Raw genomic sequence first — 20,059 nt, 5'->3', positions numbered from 1 at the left:
AATAACGCCATTTGAATAAACCCTCCTCTGCAAGATATTCAAACGTACTGAAAATATTAATCTTGTTCATGTTGTCGACAAGTTGTCCAATCGCATAAAAAGGTTTCAGAGCATTTGAGACAGAATACTATAATTTTTAGGGTTCCGTAGCCAAATGGCAAAAAACGGAACCCTTATAGATTCGTCATGTCTGTCTGTCTGTCCGTCCGTATGTCACAGCCACTTTTCTCCGAAACTATAAGAACTATACTGTTAAAACTTGGTAAGTAGATGTATTCTGTGAACCGCATTAAGATTTTCACACAAAAATAGAAAAAAAAAACAATACATTTTGGGGGTTCCCCATACTTAGAACTGAAACTCAAAAAAAAATTTTTCATCAAACCCATACGTGTGGGGTATTGGATAGGTCTTCAAAAATGATATTGAGGTTTCTAATATATTTTTTTTCTAAACTGAATAGTTTGCGCGAGAGACACTTCCAAAGTGGTAAAATGTGTCCCCCCCCCCCCCTGTAACTTCTAAAATAAGAGAATGATAAAAGTAAAAAAAAATATATGATGTACATTACCATACTTCCACCGAAAATTGGTTTGAGCGAGATGTAGTAAGTAGTTTTTTTTAATACGTCATAAATCGCCTAAATACGGAACCCTTCATGGGCGAGTCCGACTCGCACTTGGTCGCTTTTTTTTTTATTTGTAACATTCCCATTCTTAATTGACGCCTTGTTCACAGTGCTGCAAAACCACGCAATCATGCAGAGGTTCTACAGGACGTTATCCATCTGTGACGGCATGAACACGACAGTGCTCAATTCAGGTAAATTTCCTAACCATAAGAATAATTTTACCAGACAAATGTTAGCTAGACGTTGACGAGAAAAGAGCGAAAGACGGGACGAGAATTCGCGTGCGAGTTTCATTACATTGCGTTGTTTGATCGGTCGGCTGAATTGATGTAACCTCAACGGTCCGCAATGTAACTAAAATCGTATACGGGTTCGCGCGCCGTCTAATGAGCCCTAAGGCTAGGTTCACACGGCAACGTCCTGCACGTTTTTTCACGTATTCGATTTTAAACGTACAACCAGTCGGGTGTTCACACGGTAGATTTTCATTCGTTTAAAAACCGTTTACACGCCGAACGCCGAATAGCGACAGTTTTCACGCAGTTGTCGCAGTGGGCAGACGTCTGAGATGGATTCACGCTTCATCGTACTTTTATTTTGGTATCGATGGCGATAACGGTTTCGCCGCCAACAAAATAGAAAGTTTTGGCTACATCCCATAAATAAAAAATCTGTGCGTAATAAAATATTTGAAAATTTATAGGTACGTTAAACTTAGGAATTATGAAACAAAGTTTTTCAATTTATTTCGGATGTCTATATAATGTTGTGTTACACTAAATTAATTAATAATTAGTTATCTATAGAAGATTCATCAACCATTTTGAAATAACCTCGAAATTCCAAACAAAATACGTGTGATCCCTCCGAAAAACGCTCGAGTACTATAGACGCTTGTTCGTTAAAAAACGTATAAAATTGTGCCGTGTGAACGAAACAGAACTATACTACTCGCCACTGCAAACCGAATACGTTAAAGTTCATTCGATTTGCTTGACAAGTCCGGTGAGTATCCGTTTAAACGTATAAAGAATGTACGTTTTTTTGCAGTACAAACGCCGTGTGAATGGTTCTATGCACAAAGTATGTGCCACTATTTATCCGTTAAGACGTATACTGCAAAAAAAACGTGCAGGACAATGCCGTGTGAACGAAGCCTAACTGTGTTGTGTCGGCAGGCATGAACTCGGAGCCGTCAGGCGAATACGCGTCGCTGAAGGAGGAGGTGTTCTGGCTGGTGGCGCACATGGCCACCGTCGCCTCCAACCCCGCCGCCATGCTGCCCAGCTTGATGGACTTCCTTAGTGAGTGTATAACTTACGTACAAAACACCTCAAGTTCGGGTTCTGCACTTTAGGAAACCCTGAAAATGAAGCTCACCATGACGTTTATAAAAACCATCGTAGTATTCAAAATATTCTGTGTTTAAAAAAAAATCCCGAAAACCTAGAAAATGACTTCCATGTCGAGTTTAGAAATATCTATCTAGTCCAGTAATTATTGTAAATTAAGTAAATAAACTTGCGTCAATAAAAATAAATCAAAAAACATGGTTAGGTTCCTTTCGTTTATCTATACAGTGCTAAATAAAATACAGAAGATTTCAAGAACTTGTGGCGTGGGACGTTAATTAAAAATAAAATAAATAAAAATAAAAATGATTTATTCAGTAACATAGTAGCTTAACAATATGCAGGTTGGTGTCTCTTTTTAAGCATACAAGATACCTGTGTCAAGAGACACCGCTCTTCCTTACTGGTTTACTAAGTACAATAACAGAGCAAATTTAGACAACCAATCGGTTATAAGTATGTCTTTATTCTGGATAATGTTCCTAAGTGCTAGCGTATATAATAATAAGGCTACGTAAGAGTGTGCGTGGCTTAGCGCACACTACAAACTATTTCTTGTAGAAACTAAGGTTTTGAACTTATTCACAGAAAAAGAAGAAGTAGTCCACCTATCCCAAGCAATGCAACAACTGATAATCCGACTACTCGACAAGCCTGAAGCCCTAAACGCCTTCATAGATGCCGGTGGCTTAGAGCTGGCCGTAGAAAAGCTGACCCAATGCCACCAAGCGGGCCCTAGCGCTAACCAGGGCCTAGTATCGTCTCTTATGAACTACTTGAAATTGCCTCCGCAACTTATCAATATGTCGACGTCGTCGAATAATGGGAATAAGAAGAATCAGCTGCCGGTGTTGGAGATGACCAATGGACTTATCAATATCGCGCCGTTATGTAAGTAAAACATTTTTTTTTTATTCCATTTCAATCCTGCAAGCTGTCTATCTTTGACATTTAGCTGGAGATTAAGTATTTTTAATAGTCGTGCGTGATGCGATATCCTTTGATACGCCCATCAATTTCGTAAAATCTTATATTTATTTTATAAGATCTTGGGGTGCTCTTCTCTTCAGCCTTGTAAAAGTAGTGTTTGGTGGTTCCTTCATCAGGTTTCTCGCGAGTAAGTTTGGGTGTTTCTCCATTCGTTTGCGATATTTGTCTAAGGTGTCGGACACTGTTTTGTTTATTGTTTTGATTTTTGAGATCTCGATGCAGTAAAACGTAAAGTAAAACATGTGAAATAAAAGATCTGACTGCTTTTGTTTTAAATCTGTTCTGTGTCTTTCGAATTTGCGTTATATTACTCTACCGCTTGCATATTCGAGCGACGTTACGTCTTCACAGACCAAGCTGGTACGTGGTAAATTCCTCTAAGAGCGGCTCGTTCAGTTAGCCGGAGAGCTAGCCACGGAAATAGGTATGCAATTTATAGAGCAACGAAATCCCTCTAGTTAGTGTGCCATACTATCATTATTAATTAATTCGGGCGCCTGGCAGCTGTTCAGCAGTGGGTGCGGGAGTGGATGGACAACAAAGGGGTTGTAAAATCAATTGAAGGTGTGCAATTTATAGAGCTCTGAATTTGGTGTGATATAATAGCTAATTATGTATTTAATTCAAATATAACAATGCCAGGCGTTTTATTTGGGGGAAAACTAGTGCCAGGTGATGAAAATACACAATCACTTGTGCGCCTGCAGGAAGATCACGAGCAAATTGCACCTGACTCACAATTGCTTTAAGCATAGTGTCGTATATGTCTTCTACTTTTTGTACTCTGTCACAGAATAAATAACAGTACTACTCTGTTCAATTAGCCTAGGTAAGTGTTAGGAAAAAGTTATTCATTCCATCCTATTCATTGTTTTGTTTTTTGTTCTCTCAGGCACGGTGTCCTGCGGCAACCCGACAGCTCAAGCCGCTGACGTGTTGCTCAGCGGCGGCGGCGCCGCGCACGCAGGCGGCTCGTGCGCCGCACGCCGCGTGCGCGCCGCGGCCTGGTCCTACCACTTCTTCAGCGCCGATGACTCCTCGCTCGCGCTCACGCTTCAACTCCCGTACGCTGCGCAGCTGCATGAGCTGCAGCTACATCCGCACCTCACCAGCCTTGCTAGTAAGTATCAGGGATGTTGCGAATATCCGCATCCGCAACCGCGGAACTTCCGCATTATTTTCAACATCATTTGATGTGGAACAGGTCGGTACAGGAACGTCTTAGCATCGGCGTAAATGCTAGATTGCTAGGTAATTTAGTCATTAACCAAAAAAACCTATTAGGAATGAGCAGTCAAGCGTGAGTGGGACTTAATGTACGGAACCCTTGGAACGCGAGTCCGACTCGCACTTGGCCGGTTTTTTGAAAAAAAAATTTACTAAAATGTAATATTTGACGTTTTTTATGGTACTATCTTGACATCCGCATCCGCGGATGTGAGCCTTTAATCCGCATCGCATCCGCGGATGTCAAAAAATCGGCATCCGCAGCATCCCTGGTAAGTATTCTGACTTTTTCGATGGTTTTGACGGACTATGATTCATTTACGGAATCGCGAGCGCAATGGCGTCAACTCCCGTACGCTGCGCAGCTGCATGAGTTGCAGCTTCATCCGCACCTCACCAGCCTTGCTAGTAAGTATTCTGACTTTTTCGATGGTTTTGATGGACTATGATTTATTTACGGAATCGCGAGCGCAATGGCGTCAACTCCCGTACGATGCGCAGCTGCATGAGCTGCAGCTTCATCCGCACCTCACCAGCCTTGCTAGTAAGTATTCTGACTTTTTCGATAGTTTTGACGGACTATGATTTATTTACGGAATCGCGAGCGCAATGGCGTCAACTCCCGTACACTGCGCAGCTGCATGAGCTGCAGCTCCATCCGCACCTCACCAGCCTTGCTAGTAAGTATACTGACTTTCTCGATGGTTTTGACGGACTATGATTTATTTACGGAATCGCGAGCGCAATGGCGTCAACTCCCGTATGCTGCGCAGCTGCATGAGTTGCAGCTTCATCCGCACCTCACCAGCCTTGCTAGTAAGTATACTGACTTTTTCGATGGTTTTGACGGACTATGATTTATTTACGGAATCGCGAGCGCAATGGTGTGGTGTTAACATTTCTTAAGCGGTGATGACTCCTTGCTGACGCTCACGCTGCGGCTGCCGTGTACTGCGCAACTATATTAGTTGCAGCCTGGCTAGTGAGTATTCATACCTACGGTTTGTCTCGTAAAGATTTTTTATTTATTTATTAAGAAACAAACGGTCTTATAAAACAGATTAGTATATAGAGTAACATTCTTCTAGTAATAGACTTATAGTTTCCTATATGTATACAAATATTTACACATATTTATACTTATTACTACGTATAAATGACATGCATATGTACTAGTATGTGTGACGAGATATGTGAGGAAATCTTAATTTAGGTGGCCATACAGGTGTTTTTTTATTTTATTTTAAAGAAGAAAAAAACTAATTTTTTAAACAATCTTAGTGAGCTGCTAAATATGTCTACGTTTTGGCACTTTACATTGTACAACCTACATGTGCGTTTAATGTATACTTGGTCAACCAGATCTTGACAGTAGAAAAAGGCGGCAAATTTGAAAAATGTAGGCACGAAAGGATATCGTCCCATAGAAAATTTGAATTTCGCGCCTTTTTTTACTGACAAGATTTGGTTGACCAGCTATATGAGTGCATGAGATTTAGTACTGTAGCAACTGCTTTAGTAGTAAGAAAGCTCATTTTACTCGAGTCTTCTAAGGTCTCACAAATCACAAAATGATCGTATTTTAACCTTTGGTTTTAACGGTTTTTTCTCTTGCAGCATGCCCAGGTGCCGTGGCAGTGGAAGCCGGGTGCGGCGGCACGCTGGCCCCGCTCGGGCCCCCCCAGAACACCGCCGGCATGACGTTCATCCGCCTCGTAGTGGCGCGGCCGATCGTGTGCACCACCGTACAAGTGCGGCTCTACAAGCCCAGAGACAGCTCCAACATGGGGCTGCTGCAACTGAGATTATTGGCACAGCCCGCGTTCGCTGCACCCGTGTCGCCGCACTCGCTCCCACATACGTAAGTCGGAACTTTACTGTGACGATGACGTTTATGTTAGATGCTTTCATCGGACACATGGTTTCGCGGCCCACAGGGTACAGTTCCCCGGTAACCGCACGATAATTCCCCAAGATTTTAGGAAGGGAGGCTAATGGATGGACACGCATAGATATATATTTGTAGAGCATAAAATTTTAACAGCTATTTCTCTTTACCTTTACTCTATATGCCTATATGTTTTTAAAAACAAAGACCTATTCAAAACAGCCAGACAGAATGTTCGCATTAATTTTAGAAATAAGGATGACATGTTAGTAATTAAAAGTAATTTTAGATATTTTGACAAGAGTTTAAACAACACCGCAGTAAGGGTGTATAATAAATTAGATAAAGATATAAAGGAATGCCAGGATCTAAAAACATTTGAAAGAAAACTGAAACAATATTTTATTAGTAAGCCCTATTATTCCATTAAAGAATACTTTGCTAGAGCTTTAGATTAAATTCAAATTAGACATTTTAATACCTATTGTTAATTGTATTGGATTCGTATTCTTTTGATTTGTGCGTTTAATTTTGACATTACCGGTGGTGTAATGTTTTATATAATTGTATTTGCATGCATTGTACTATGTTTTATCTGCAAATAAACGATTGATTGATTGGATGTGTTTATTTCCAGCAACAACTGGGCGCAGGTAGTGGCCACGTGCACTCGAGCCCGCCTGGCAGCGCCGCGCTGGTTGTGCGTGTCGGGCGCGGGCTGCGTGGGCGCGCTGACGGCCGCGCTGGCGGGCGGCGGCGGCGCGGCCGCGCACGCGCACCACGCGCTGCTGGCCGCCGCCAAGGCCTGCCCGCAGCTGCGCGCGCCGCTGCTGCAAGCGCTACTCAACATGGACGAGCAGGCGCACGCGCAAGGTAACGATTACATATAAGCCGAGTGTTAGACCGCGGGACATGCGATAATTTATTTTTTGAAGTGAAAACTTCTTTAGCGGCGCTGTGCACTTTTTGAGGTGAAAAAAAAATTTTAAACTCCCGACATACGGTCACGTGACCGTAAGACGGACACGTGACCTGATCGAAAAACTGTTACGATGTCATTGAGTTTTTCTTTATTGATTTCAATGCCATCTAGTGAGTTTCCCTCTAACTGGTAATAATATAACTCGAGTACTAACACTGATGTGCTTAGGGGTTACAAGTAATGCGACGAAATAACGCTAGATGACGTTAACCTCAAGTATACATAGTGCTGCAAACATTTTGCACTAGTCATTAATTTTTCACTTCTGCCGGCACTCCCGGAGTGCAACCCGTGTCGGTCATCCATCGCATCTCGGGCGATATCTCGTAAAGTGGTTAAGGGTGATATGCAATGAACCCTCGGGGACGTCAGCTGCCGCTCCGTTGGTGGGTTGAGGAACGGCAGCCGCCGGGCATACATTTTCCAGAATAGGGATGATGACACATGTTGAATTTTATAACAAAATCGAGTAAAATAGATAGCAAACGAGCAATTTATAACCATAATGTGGATATTAAAATAAAATATTGAAAAATTACAAAAATACAGGACCTGAAAGTTTCAAAATTTAAGTTTTTTTTAACTTCTAAAAACGATAAAAGTAAGGGTACCATGCGATTCCTTACATTCCATCCAAAAAAATATTGTATAGCAACTATATACATAAACGCAATATTTCACCGATTATCCCGGCTTCGTCTCGAGATTTAAATTGACCATGTAGTAGCTCCGCTACACGCTATTCCACTCGCACTTTAGCTAAATAACGTTAGAGTAAGAAAGACAAAAAACTAGTTTTCCCACTCCAACACTACCCTGTACGGTAGGTCCACTCCGCCGCTCGCCTGGACCGTCATTATTTTTCCTGCGCGCGTGCGCTACGCACTTGGCATCTCAATAACGACGTCGTCCAGACGGAGCAGTACACGGATGAACATGATGTGGTTGCAGAACCTGGCACCGAGTTGGCTACACAAGAAGAGGAAATGAATGACCCATCATCATCATCAGCCGTCCCGGTACCAGATGACCCGGTTGTAGACCCTGATTTGCTTCTTGCACTTGGGGATTCCGTCACAGATACCCCTGAGTGGGGAGACGTTATTTTGCAAGATATATCTCAGCGATGGGAGCCCATTTTTAAAACGGGTCTTGCAAAGGAGATCAAAGAAGACCTTTTAAAGAAATATCTTTTTCCTAAAAACGTTCCCCTGTCAAAGCCTCCAGTGCTAAACCCCGAGGTGTCTGCCATGCTAACCGAAGCGTGCCGGAGCAGAGATGCCCGCGTTTCCTCCAAGCAGAATCAAATAGGTCGCGCTATCGCAGCCTTAGGAAAAGCTATGTCCGGCATACTGACAAAGTCTATGAAGGGATCGGAGGTAGTTAAAATACTTAACGACGCCGGTAAACTTCTCGCAGACTCGCACTTCTTAGAGACAGACACACGGCGGTCTCTAATTATGCCGTTATTAGATAAATCATATGTCGTCTTGTTCAAAGAGCGGCAACGCGATACTTTCCTTTTCGGAGAGAACTTGGGGGAATTCATAAAGTCATCAAGAGGAATAAAGAAGACAGGAGAGTTGATCGCGCCTACGGCGCCCTCTACGACAACCACAAATTTAAACTGGACGGGCCCGCCGCGCCAGCAACGCGTCAACCGACCGCCAGTACAACGCGGCGGCGGGCAGCGAGCACCGAGGGCGGCCCCGCTGCCACCGCCGCGGCCGCGCCGAGCGCCGGCCCCTCCCCCGCCCGCCCCGCGCCGAGCGCCGCCCGCACCCAGCCGACGGCCGGCGCCGCGGTCCAGGTCCCCATACCGGCGTGCGACGTAGAAGTACAGGCAGGTCGACTAAGATTTTTTTTCTAATGCCTGGCGTACTATTACTTCTGATAATAACGTCCTAGATATTATCTTGGGCTACAAAATTCCCTTTATTGAAATACCAAATCAAGATCCCGCTTTGTACCCTAAACAATCGTTTAGTAGTAGCGAATCTTCGGCCATTGAAAAAGAAATATCACATTTGCTAGAAATTCAAGCAATTAGACGTTGTGGGCCGGTTAATGGTCAGTTTATATCTGGTATTTTTCTCGTGCCTAAAAGTAGTGGAGATATGAGATTTATTTTAAATCTTAAAAAGTTAAATAAGTTTGTACACGCAGATCATTTTAAAATGGAAGACTCGAGAACGGCCGTAAAACTTATGACGTCTAATTGTTTTATGATTAATTTGGACCTTACAGAAGCATATTTTTCGGTTCCGATTGCCGTTGAACATCGTAAATATTTACGCTTTTCGTTTAATGGTATTTTGTATGAATTTTGTGCCCTCCCTTTTGGACTCTGTTCGGCGCCGTATATATTCACAAAAATTATGAAGCCTGTAATGACTCATTTGCGATCGAGGGGTTTTAAATCCGTATCCTATCTAGACGACACTCTATGTATCGGAGATAGATACGAGGAGTGCATAGAGAATGCAACAGAAACAATTAAACTGTTTACCAAATTAGGATTTATTATTAACTATAAAAAGAGTGTTTTGATCCCGAGTCAAACTTGTCAATTTCTTGGTTTTATTTTAAACTCACGAAATATGACATTAGAATTGCCTTTAAAAAAAAGACAGTCTATTATAGAGCTTACAAGGAAATTGAAAAAAATAGATAAGATACGGATTCGAGATTTTGCTCGGTACATAGGTACGCTAACAGCAGCGTGCCCAGCCGTTTCATATGGCTGGGTATATACGAAATCTTTAGAAAGAGCCAAGTATTTAGCTCTCTCAGAATTTGACAATTATGATCGTGTCATGAAAGTTCCAAGGTTTTTATGTGAGGATCTAAACTGGTGGGAGAACAATATCCTTAATATTTACAACCCTATTCGTACATTTAATTATGTTTTAGAGATATTCACCGATGCATCCACAACTGGCTGGGGAGCCGCTTGTGGAGGGGAGAAAATTGGGGGTTTCTGGACATCTACAGAAAGAGAACAACACATAAATTACTTGGAACTTTTAGCGGCTTACTTCGGCTTGAAATCGTTTGCAAAAGACTATAATCATTGTGAAATCCTATTACGTATCGACAACACCACTGCCATTTCTTATATTAATAGAATGGGCGGTGTCCAATTCCTGCATTTAAACAAAATCACACGTGATATATGGCAGTGGTGTGAACAGCATCAAATCTTTATTTATGCCTCCTATATAAAGTCTACACGTAATATTGATGCTGATTCTGAGTCTAGGAAGGTTAATATTGATACAGAATGGGAACTGTCTTCTCGAGCCTTCGACAAAATAGTTAAATTATTTGGCCAGCCTGAAATAGATCTTTTTGCTTCCCGAGTTAACGCAAAATGCCAGAAATATATTTCATGGAAGAGAGACCCGTATGCCTTTAATGTAGATGCGTTCACAGTTAACTGGAATAGGTATTTCTTCTATGCGTTCCCACCGTTTTCTCTTATACTCAAAACGTTGCAAAAAATAATAACCGATAAGGCCACCGGCATACTTGTCTTTCCTAACTGGCCATCTCAGGCGTGGTATCCGTTATTAATATCGCTTTCAGTTAGCAAAATTATTATACTTTCGCCAAGTAAGCATCTGCTTTCATCTGTTTTCAGGCAAATTCATCCCTTACACCACCAGCTTTCCCTGGCTGTGACTATATTGTCAGGCAAGCGTTCCTGAGAAGACAAGTTCCTCATTCGGCCGTACAAGTGATGGTATCATCCTTATCAAAAAATACTTTATCGCAATACTCATCCAGCTTAAAATTGTGGTGGCAATATTGCCAAATTAATGACATCAATGATATCTATGATGTAAAAATCAATAACCTATTAGATTTTCTTAATCGTTGCCTACAAGATGGTGCATCTTATGGTACGTTAAATAACCACCGGTCGGCTATTTCGTTAATTTCAATTAATTGTATTAGTCAAGATGATTGCCTTAAAAGATTTTTCAGAGGAGTTTTTAGATTAAAACCTTCCTTCCCAAGATACACTGTTACATGGGATCCTATGATTGTATTAAATTATTTTTCAAATTTTTTTCCAAACGAATCCTTGCCGATTGAATATATTACAAAGAAACTTGTTATTTTGTTAGCTTTAGCAACTGGCCAGAGAACACAAACATTGTCATTGATTCGTTTAAACAATATTCAAAGATTTAATGATAGAATTATTATTAAGATCACCGACTTAATTAAAACCTCTGCCGTTGGAAGATCTCAACCTATAATTGATTTGCCATTTTTTGATGAAAAATGTAGTATTTGTGCAGCGAAAACACTTCTAGCCTATATTAATATTACTCGAAATAATCGACCTCCAAATGAAACAAAGCTTATACTAACTTATAAGAGACCTTATCATGCTGCATCGCCCCAAACAATCGGTCGGTGGATAAAGCAGGCTATGGAAGAGAGCGGAGTCGATGTCGATATGTTCCGCCCACATAGCACGCGTCACTCGGCCACGTCGGCAGCTAGCCTTGCTGGTGTCTCAGTAGATATCATTCGGAAAACTGCTGGCTGGTCGGGCGAGTCCGCAGTATTTGCGAATTTTTACAATAGGCCGATCATAAATCATAATAATTTTACCGAATCGGTGTTCAAAGAATTATAATGTAATGATTATAAGGATAAATGTATTTTTGTTTCCATTTACAATAAACAAATGCCTGGTTTATGATTGATATATTTGTTTTACTTATCATCGACAACATTGATAACCTCCAAACATCTACATGGTCAATTTAAATCTCGAGACGAAGCCGGGATAATTAGATGATCAAACGAACTTACCTGAAGTGAAGTTCGATCTTAATTATCCCGGCTTCGTCGAAGAGATTTAAAGTCCCAACCCTCCCGTGCTGGCTATTGTTGACAATTAACCAGTACCCATATATCTGACCAATGTTGTCTATGTACTCTAAATATAATGACGGTCCAGGCGAGCGGCGGAGTGGACCTACCGTACAGGGTAGTGTTGGAGTGGGAAAACTAGTTTTTTCTCTTTCTTACTCTAACGTTATTTAGCTAAAGTGCGAGTGGAATAGCGTGTAGCGGAGCTACTACATGGTCAATTTAAATCTCTTCGACGAAGCCGGGATAATTAAGATCGAACTTCACTTCAGGTAAGTTCGTTTGATCATCTAACAAAAACGCAATTTTCTTGTTTTGTCCACACTACAAGATGGGTGATGTGATGACGTCACGGCCCCTGGCCGTTTTGTATAGGGCGTTTCGCGAATGAAGTGCGACTGTCGGCCTTTGACTACAATTTCTGACTTTTGTGTTACTTTAATGCAATGGGTCCCATATAGACATTTGATCCTAAAAACAAACCCGATCGATTGATACCATAAAAAAAATTAGTCATGTAGCCTATTGCGGGACAAATAAAGAGGAAGTGTTTTAAATTTAGATATACTGTTTATAATTTTGCCTACAGTATTATTTGTAGCTGTTTAAAAAACTACAAATTAAGATTTCCATGTAAATGTAATGTGTAATGTTTTTGCAGCGTTCCAGCCCCCATCGGGCGGGCGCACCAACAACAGCATGAACGCGATCTGCTCGCTGGCGCGGCAGCTGTGCCGCTGGTGCTCGGACGGGTCGGTGCAGGCCTACGTGCGCTGGCTGGCCGCCGCCGCCGAGCTGTGGCTGCGCGAGCGCCGGCTGCCGCCCGCCGCCACCGTGCACACGCTCGCCAGCGTATGTATCGACACTACACATATAGACACACATCGGGCGGGCGCACCAACAACAGCATGAACGCGATCTGCTCGCTGGCGCGGCAGCTGTGCCGCTGGTGCTCGGACGGGTCGGTGCAGGCCTACGTGCGCTGGCTGGCCGCCGCCGCCGAGCTGTGGCTGCGCGAGCGCCGGCTGCCGCCCGCCGCCACCGTGCACACGCTCGCCAGCGTATGTATCGACACTACACATATAGACACACATCGGGCGGGCGCACCAACAACAGCATGAACGCGATCTGCTCGCTGGCGCGGCAGCTGTGCCGCTGGTGCTCGGACGGGTCGGTGCAGGCCTACGTGCGCTGGCTGGCCGCCGCCGCCGAGCTGTGGCTGCGCGAGCGCCGGCTGCCGCCCGCCGCCACCGTGCACACGCTCGCCAGCGTTAGTACCCACACTACACATATACACACATCGGGCGGGCGCACCAACAACAGCATGAACGCGATCTGCTCGCTGGCGCGGCAGCTGTGCCGCTGGTGCTCGGACGGGTCGGTGCAGGCCTACGTGCGCTGGCTGGCCGCCGCCGCCGAGCTGTGGCTGCGCGAGCGCCGGCTGCCGCCCGCCGCCACCGTGCACACGCTCGCCAGCGTATGTATCGACACTACACATATAGACACACATCGGGCGGGCGCACCAACAACAGCATGAACGCGATCTGCTCGCTGGCGCGGCAGCTGTGCCGCTGGTGCTCGGACGGGTCGGTGCAGGCCTACGTGCGCTGGCTGGCCGCCGCCGCCGAGCTGTGGCTGCGCGAGCGCCGGCTGCCGCCCGCCGCCACCGTGCACACGCTCGCCAGCGTTAGTACCCACACTACACATATACACACATCGGGCGGGCGCACCAACAACAGCATGAACGCGATCTGCTCGCTGGCGCGGCAGCTGTGCCGCTGGTGCTCGGACGGGTCGGTGCAGGCCTACGTGCGCTGGCTGGCCGCCGCCGCCGAGCTGTGGCTGCGCGAGCGCCGGCTGCCGCCCGCCGCCACCGTGCACACGCTCGCCAGCGTTAGTACCCACACTACACATATACACACATCGGGCGGGCGCACCAACAACAGCATGAACGCGATCTGCTCGCTGGCGCGGCAGCTGTGCCGCTGGTGCTCGGACGGGTCGGTGCAGGCCTACGTGCGCTGGCTGGCCGCCGCCGCCGAGCTGTGGCTGCGCGAGCGCCGGCTGCCGCCCGCCGCCACCGTGCACACGCTCGCCAGCGTTAGTACCCACACTACACATAAACACACACCGAACCAACAACACACACTGAACTCCTTTAGTGCTACCAATGAACATATACCTAAGTGTAAGGCCTGAGTAAACGCTCGAGTTGGACGTGCAGCGGGGCGGAGCGTGCGGCATGCATATTATACAGGGTGGCCAACTTAGAGGTATACAACTTTTTTTTGCCGCCATTTTATTTTGGCGGTAAATATGACAGTTATTGCATGAAAATTAGTTTGTGTAGATACGGCAAATTTATTATGGAGCGTTTTACGACGGAACAACGTGTTTTAATCATTAAAAACAATAGAAACATTAAAAATAACGTTTCCCGGTCGATTAATTTCGAGAAACGGTGACATTGACTGGCCCCCAAGATCGCCTGATTTAACAGCTCCTGACTTTTTTCTGTGGGGCTATCTAAAGGCACGTGTCTATGCTAATAAGCCAACGAACCTTCAGCAATTAAAACAAAATATTCGAAACACTTTCGCTGAGATAACGCCAGAAATGTGTGAAAAAGTGATGAAAAACGCGATGAAAAGGGTTCGCATCTGCCATGCTGCTAGAGGTGGACATTTGTCTGACATTATTTTCCATGTGTAATTGCTGACCCTACATATTATATTTAACAAGGAATACTTAATATTTTTTATGTTTTACAGAATAAAATTTCAAAAATAAAGTGTATACCTCTTATTTGGCCACCCTGTACAAATGCCACTAAAGGTTAGATCTCAATGGTCTCAGTGACGAGTGTCCAGCGGAGCGTACGTCAAGCTTCCAAGCGTTTTAAACAGAGCGCACTGAGAGGTCCACTAGCATCCACTCATGCACTCTAAATCGGACAATACACCTTGCAAACAAAGTCTTTTTTAAATAAAACGTAAATCATGAAGTGTCGCAAACTGTAAAAGCCGTGTTACAAATTTATTAATGACAATATTTGTTTTAGGTGTTATGGACGCTAAAAGAAGAAAGAATCATGGACAATTTAGAGGAACTGATCACAGACGACCTGTTCGAGCTTATTTACACCTGGGTGAAGGATGTGCCTGAAAATAGCCTTATAAAGAAGTCTTTAGACTCTGGTAAGATTCGTTATTACATTACCTAAACACTTTGGTTAAATAACATTACTTATGGTATTATTTAGAAAACCTTGTAGGTTTACACAACTAATATTTGGGCTATTTTTTATTTTGAATACAATGTAAATTTAAATGAAACAGTATTCCCTGATTGAATGAGTCATTCCTTTGTTTCAGTGTTATGTTCAATGTGTTACATCCGGCCAGAACTGTTCAGAATGTTACTGGAACAAATGGATATCCCCGTTGACAGCGACGAAAGGTGAGTCTAGTACAAATTAAAACTTGATCATTTGAAACCGAGTTACGTTACCGAACGACACGTATAACCTCTAGCCGCCCATACGTCAAACCTTGCCAAGCAAAATGAAATTTTATTTTGTTAACACAAAGTTCAAATTAGAATGGAACAGGAAACCTTTTTATAGGTCTTTGGGCGGCTAGAGGTTAACTGTTCGTCGTTCGAAGATGTATTCGGTTTTATTCCTGTGTTGGCGGTGACACGAGATTGCTCAAATTCATAAAATGTAATCACTAGTTGACCGAAGCGAAGCGAAGGTCTACGTTTTGACTCGGGCATTTTGCTTTTGTATGTCCGGATGTTCTCCTCTACAGGTCGCAATTCTTAACCGATTTTCGTGAAATTTTGTGACCGAATTCTATGACTAAATAAAAATTTTTTGTCGATCCGGTTTTTGGAAATTTTTCAAAATGGCGGAATCGTGATAGCTCCCGCCTAAACCAATAGTCGTATCGGTATTATAAGAGTTTTTTCTTTTTGAGATATGTTTATAGATTAAATGGCCAAAAATTCAGAAAGTTTGTATCGCTGGTTTTGGCGGTATTTAGATATTTAGTTTTTACTTGAGAATGAGTAGCTAAATTTCGTCAGCTTTAGTAAGAACTATAATGGCGTATTTTGCAAACGTTCGCTTTTTTTGTTTGCATCGGGAGGTCCCTGGTTCCATCCCCAGTAATTGTATACACTGCTACATAACTTTTTGTATTTTTTTTTATACTTAAATTTCGTGTAGTTGTTTTTTATTTTATTTTTTTATTTTGAAAAATGAAAAATTTCGTATCTTTTATTTATCAAGCGCGGGTTAAGCGTATTCGTTTAATTTTTGTTTGTAGCTTTATTTAGTTTTTAATTTTTTGTTTATATTACATGTACTATACCTATATTTTAATAAATATTTTTGCCATACATTCAGTTTTAAGCTCTGCTCGCGAGGTCTACAGCTCACAGAGCCACTAGTAGATAGAATGTTTGTAATATAATGTATGTGTCTGCAGCATGGAGGGTCTAACGGACGACACGAAGGTCCACGGCGGCGCGGCCCCGGCGACGGCGTGGCGGCTGCAGGGCTGGCAGCTGCGCACGGCGGCGGCGTGCGCCATGTCGCCCGCCGCCACCACGCTGCTGCTGGGCTCGGCGCTGCCGGCGCGCGCCGTGCGCGCGCTCGCCGCCGCCGCCGACTCGAGGCTGGCGAGGGTGCAGCTACCTGACGACCCTGTGCAGACCCCGCCGAGAGAAGGTCACAACACTATACAATACCATTGTTAACTTAAAAAAATCCGGCTAAGAGACTCGCGTTCCAAGGGTTCCCGTACATTAAGTCCGACTCACGCTTGATTGCACATTTCTACTAGGTTTTCCTGTCATCTACAGTATGTAGCCTGTAACACGGGCGAATAATTAAAACGTAGATTCTACTCCTCAAACAATGAAACTTTTGTTCAACGACTTTTTGAAATTATGTAGTCTTAAGATTGTCCCTTTTTCAAACTAAATAATATTTTCAATGTACTTTAAATTCCGTCTAATTGACATTGCCTGTCAGTCTTGTCACCGTACAGGCATAATCAATTTGGTGATACATTGCGTGTTCCAATAAATTTTAAAGTGTTTTAAAATCCAAACCATAATTTAATTTTAAAAGTCGCTGAACAAACATTGTCTAGTTTGAGGAGTAGAATCTACGTTTTAATTTTTCGCCCGTGTTACAGGCCACATGCTGTATAGGTAAAGAACTATTTTTACCCAGTTATTTAGACCCAGTAGTTTCGGAGATAAAGGGGAGGAATGGTCGGACAGACAGACAGACAGACGCACGAGTGACCCTATAAGGGTTCCGTTTTTTCCTTTTGAGGTTTGGAACCCTAAAAATAACTCATACGTTTGTCGATTTCAGATAAAAGTAATCACTTGGTTGTCGATAATACTGATTTCTAATTGTAGCCTTATAGCGAGTAACTTATATTGACAAGCGAAAATAAGTTACAAATAGGTATAGGTTTTTCGCAACAACTTCGTATACTTATCCATGTATCCTACGCAGGTCTAATCAATTCCGTTAGCTCCTTGAGTAATTAGTCAAGTAGTCTGGTAATATCTGCCGAACGACAATTAAGTATATATTGTATTGTATATTGTATTGTATGAGATAAGCAGACAGGAGTCTAATAAATAAGAGGTATATAGGTAATCAACAGTGAGTGGTTAAAGGCTGAATAGAATAATAGATCGTGTCCCAACTTTTTGACCTGCGAAGCCTTCGTCTCTCTCGCTTTCTGTAGGGCCGGATTGTATTTGCTTTAGGGCCTGAGCCGTAATCCAAACCTAAACAAACTATACGTGATCTAAATTAACAATATTATTACAGATCTCCCATCAATGAAGAGCATATGCCAGCTAGTGGAGTGGACGCAGCTATTGTGCGCCGAGCGACGGTTGAAAGACTGGCTCGGCGGACCTGGCGCTGTGTTCTGGAAGCCACTGCTCATGCTGCTGTGTTATCCTAGGCCTCAAGAGGGGTAGGTTAATCTGATGCTACCATCCTGACTTCCGGTCTCTTTAGGAACATAATCCCCAAATAAAAAGTACTTCTACGTAACGTGTCGATTTAAAACATTCCCTTCGGTCGTGTTTCAATTTATCGCCACTCGTGAATTTCCTATTTTTTTCGCACTTGTATCGTGGTGTACAATGAGCATATCTTTAATCGAGGAGCTTAGTCTATATGTCTATTTTTTTTGTGCAGAACATGGCAAGAAGGTGCAGAATACGCGGCATTGGAAGAGAACACGATTCGCTTGTTCGCTGAACTGACTGTGTGTCACGCGGCGAACCAGAAACTGTTTGCAGCGACGCTCCATTCCATCTTGGAGGCGTTGCACTGTACTGGTAAGCTTTTTATATTGTTATTGAGGAGGTTATGAATGAATGAATGAAATCGTTTATTTCAGGCAACTAGTGGCCCATACATAAATACCTTAAAACTAGCATACATATTATAAAAATATAACTAAACACTAAAAAACACATTATGATTGTGATGCATTACGCAACCCCGCAGTGTCAGGGAGCCGGCCGCGGAACCGCCGAAACTTGACACCCTTCGGCCAAAACTCCTCCTTGGTGAAGGTCGCTAGATGTTCAGTCGGAACGGTCACCACAAACGAATTAAAATTAGCATTCTGTCGAGATTCCAACTTCGCGACCCTCAGGATGAATCCGGTTTTTGCTTTCACATACTTTACGATATCATCGACCTTCGTAAGGTAGTGTAGACGGGACACATACAGCAGCGTCGACGGTGTTGCAGGACGCAGCAAATGATTGGTTATATTATGGAGATCTAGGTATCAATTACGAATGGAATAGAGTAAGAGTAAGCGCTTCTATTAACAATAGTGTTCGATGTACTCCTCAATTAAGCTCTTCTGATGAAGAATGAAGGAACTTCAGGATAGTACTAATCTTCTTTTATTTTCTTAACAACTAGATATACATGTAATCGTTTAGGTTTTTTGGAAATCTATACAAGATATGTGCAGCCGCTTCGGCTGTACGGTGCAGTCTAAATGTAGGTACGCGGAACGGGGAGCCGTGACGTATGTGTGTGACGTCATGTGTCGTCAACTGGTCTTCGGCCGAGTAGGTACTTATGTTGCGCCAACAAATAGTTGTATATCTACTGCTGCGAGTTTAGCTGCGTCATATTTATTTATTTACATAAGGAGATCCAACAGCTAACTAAATGACAATGGAATCTTAAATAGATATATAGAGCCAATTACAATATGAAGGAGTAACTTCTGCATAAAGTATCATTCAATAGAACTCGCTATGTAAACAAAAGTTACTAGTAAATTGACTTTCAGTCACTGACTTAATATAAAAGAAATAGACACACAAAGCAGAACAAAAACGTCAAGAAATGTGGATCCCAATGACGTTTCGCACCATTTGCATTGATGATAAAAACGCTTACGTAAATTTTGAGTCAAGATAAATGTTTCGTACAGAAAAGAGCTTAATGTCGTAAGCATTAAGTGTCAAATTTGCAAACATAAGTACCAACACTGTTAACAAATTTAGTCCGATGGCACTAAACGTAACGTATTTACGTCAAACAACGTCAAACGAGAATAATGAACGAATGGAGTCACTTTGGTACACTTTAATATGTATTACTGTACAGGAAAATATTATAATTGAAGTAATAAATAAAACAGATTTAATTTAATCGGGAGCTCAAATAAAATTAATTCGTGGTTCAAATTCAAACAAATTAAATTTTTAATTCGTAAGTATACGTCTTTAAATACTAATTTCCTTGAAATAAATTCTCCTTATTAAATAACTGTGTATTTAAGATCTACATTTACTCATAGCACGGGTGCACGGGGACATTTAGATACTGATTGGATTTTTTTTTATAAAGTCTAACTACCTATACTTTATAAAAAAAAATCCTGTGGTTGTCACTGTGTTCCGACAGGTTTAGCATTTACAGTTAGTCGATATAAGCCCTTATTGGTGGTGTATATGTCGGAAACAGGGAAATGGGCCAAACACACAAGTGCCGTTTTGCCTTGTTTAAAACTGCATCA

The 20,059-nt window shown here is 42.8% G+C and overlaps 1 protein-coding gene across 1 annotated transcript in view; it reads left to right on the top strand.

The window, feature by feature from the left end:
* LOC134655742 (baculoviral IAP repeat-containing protein 6) overlaps nt 1-20,059 on the top strand; it is a 96,618-nt gene that overhangs the window by 50,522 nt on the left and 26,037 nt on the right. Inside the window, exons 32-43 of the mRNA XM_063511208.1 lie at nt 739-822; nt 1,810-1,935; nt 2,572-2,874; nt 3,866-4,093; nt 5,818-6,061; nt 6,726-6,961; nt 12,625-12,815; nt 15,025-15,160; nt 15,338-15,422; nt 16,457-16,698; nt 17,827-17,977; nt 18,205-18,347. Coding sequence (XP_063367278.1) covers nt 739-822; nt 1,810-1,935; nt 2,572-2,874; nt 3,866-4,093; nt 5,818-6,061; nt 6,726-6,961; nt 12,625-12,815; nt 15,025-15,160; nt 15,338-15,422; nt 16,457-16,698; nt 17,827-17,977; nt 18,205-18,347 — 2,169 coding nt within the window. The remainder of the gene's footprint in view (nt 1-738; nt 823-1,809; nt 1,936-2,571; nt 2,875-3,865; nt 4,094-5,817; nt 6,062-6,725; nt 6,962-12,624; nt 12,816-15,024; nt 15,161-15,337; nt 15,423-16,456; nt 16,699-17,826; nt 17,978-18,204; nt 18,348-20,059) is intronic.

Source organism: Cydia amplana, chromosome 17, assembly GCF_948474715.1.
Source record: "Cydia amplana chromosome 17, ilCydAmpl1.1, whole genome shotgun sequence".
NCBI lineage: Eukaryota > Metazoa > Arthropoda > Insecta > Lepidoptera > Tortricidae > Cydia > Cydia amplana.
Note: the sequence above shows the minus strand (reverse complement) of the source record. Positions and strands in the feature narration are given on the sequence as shown.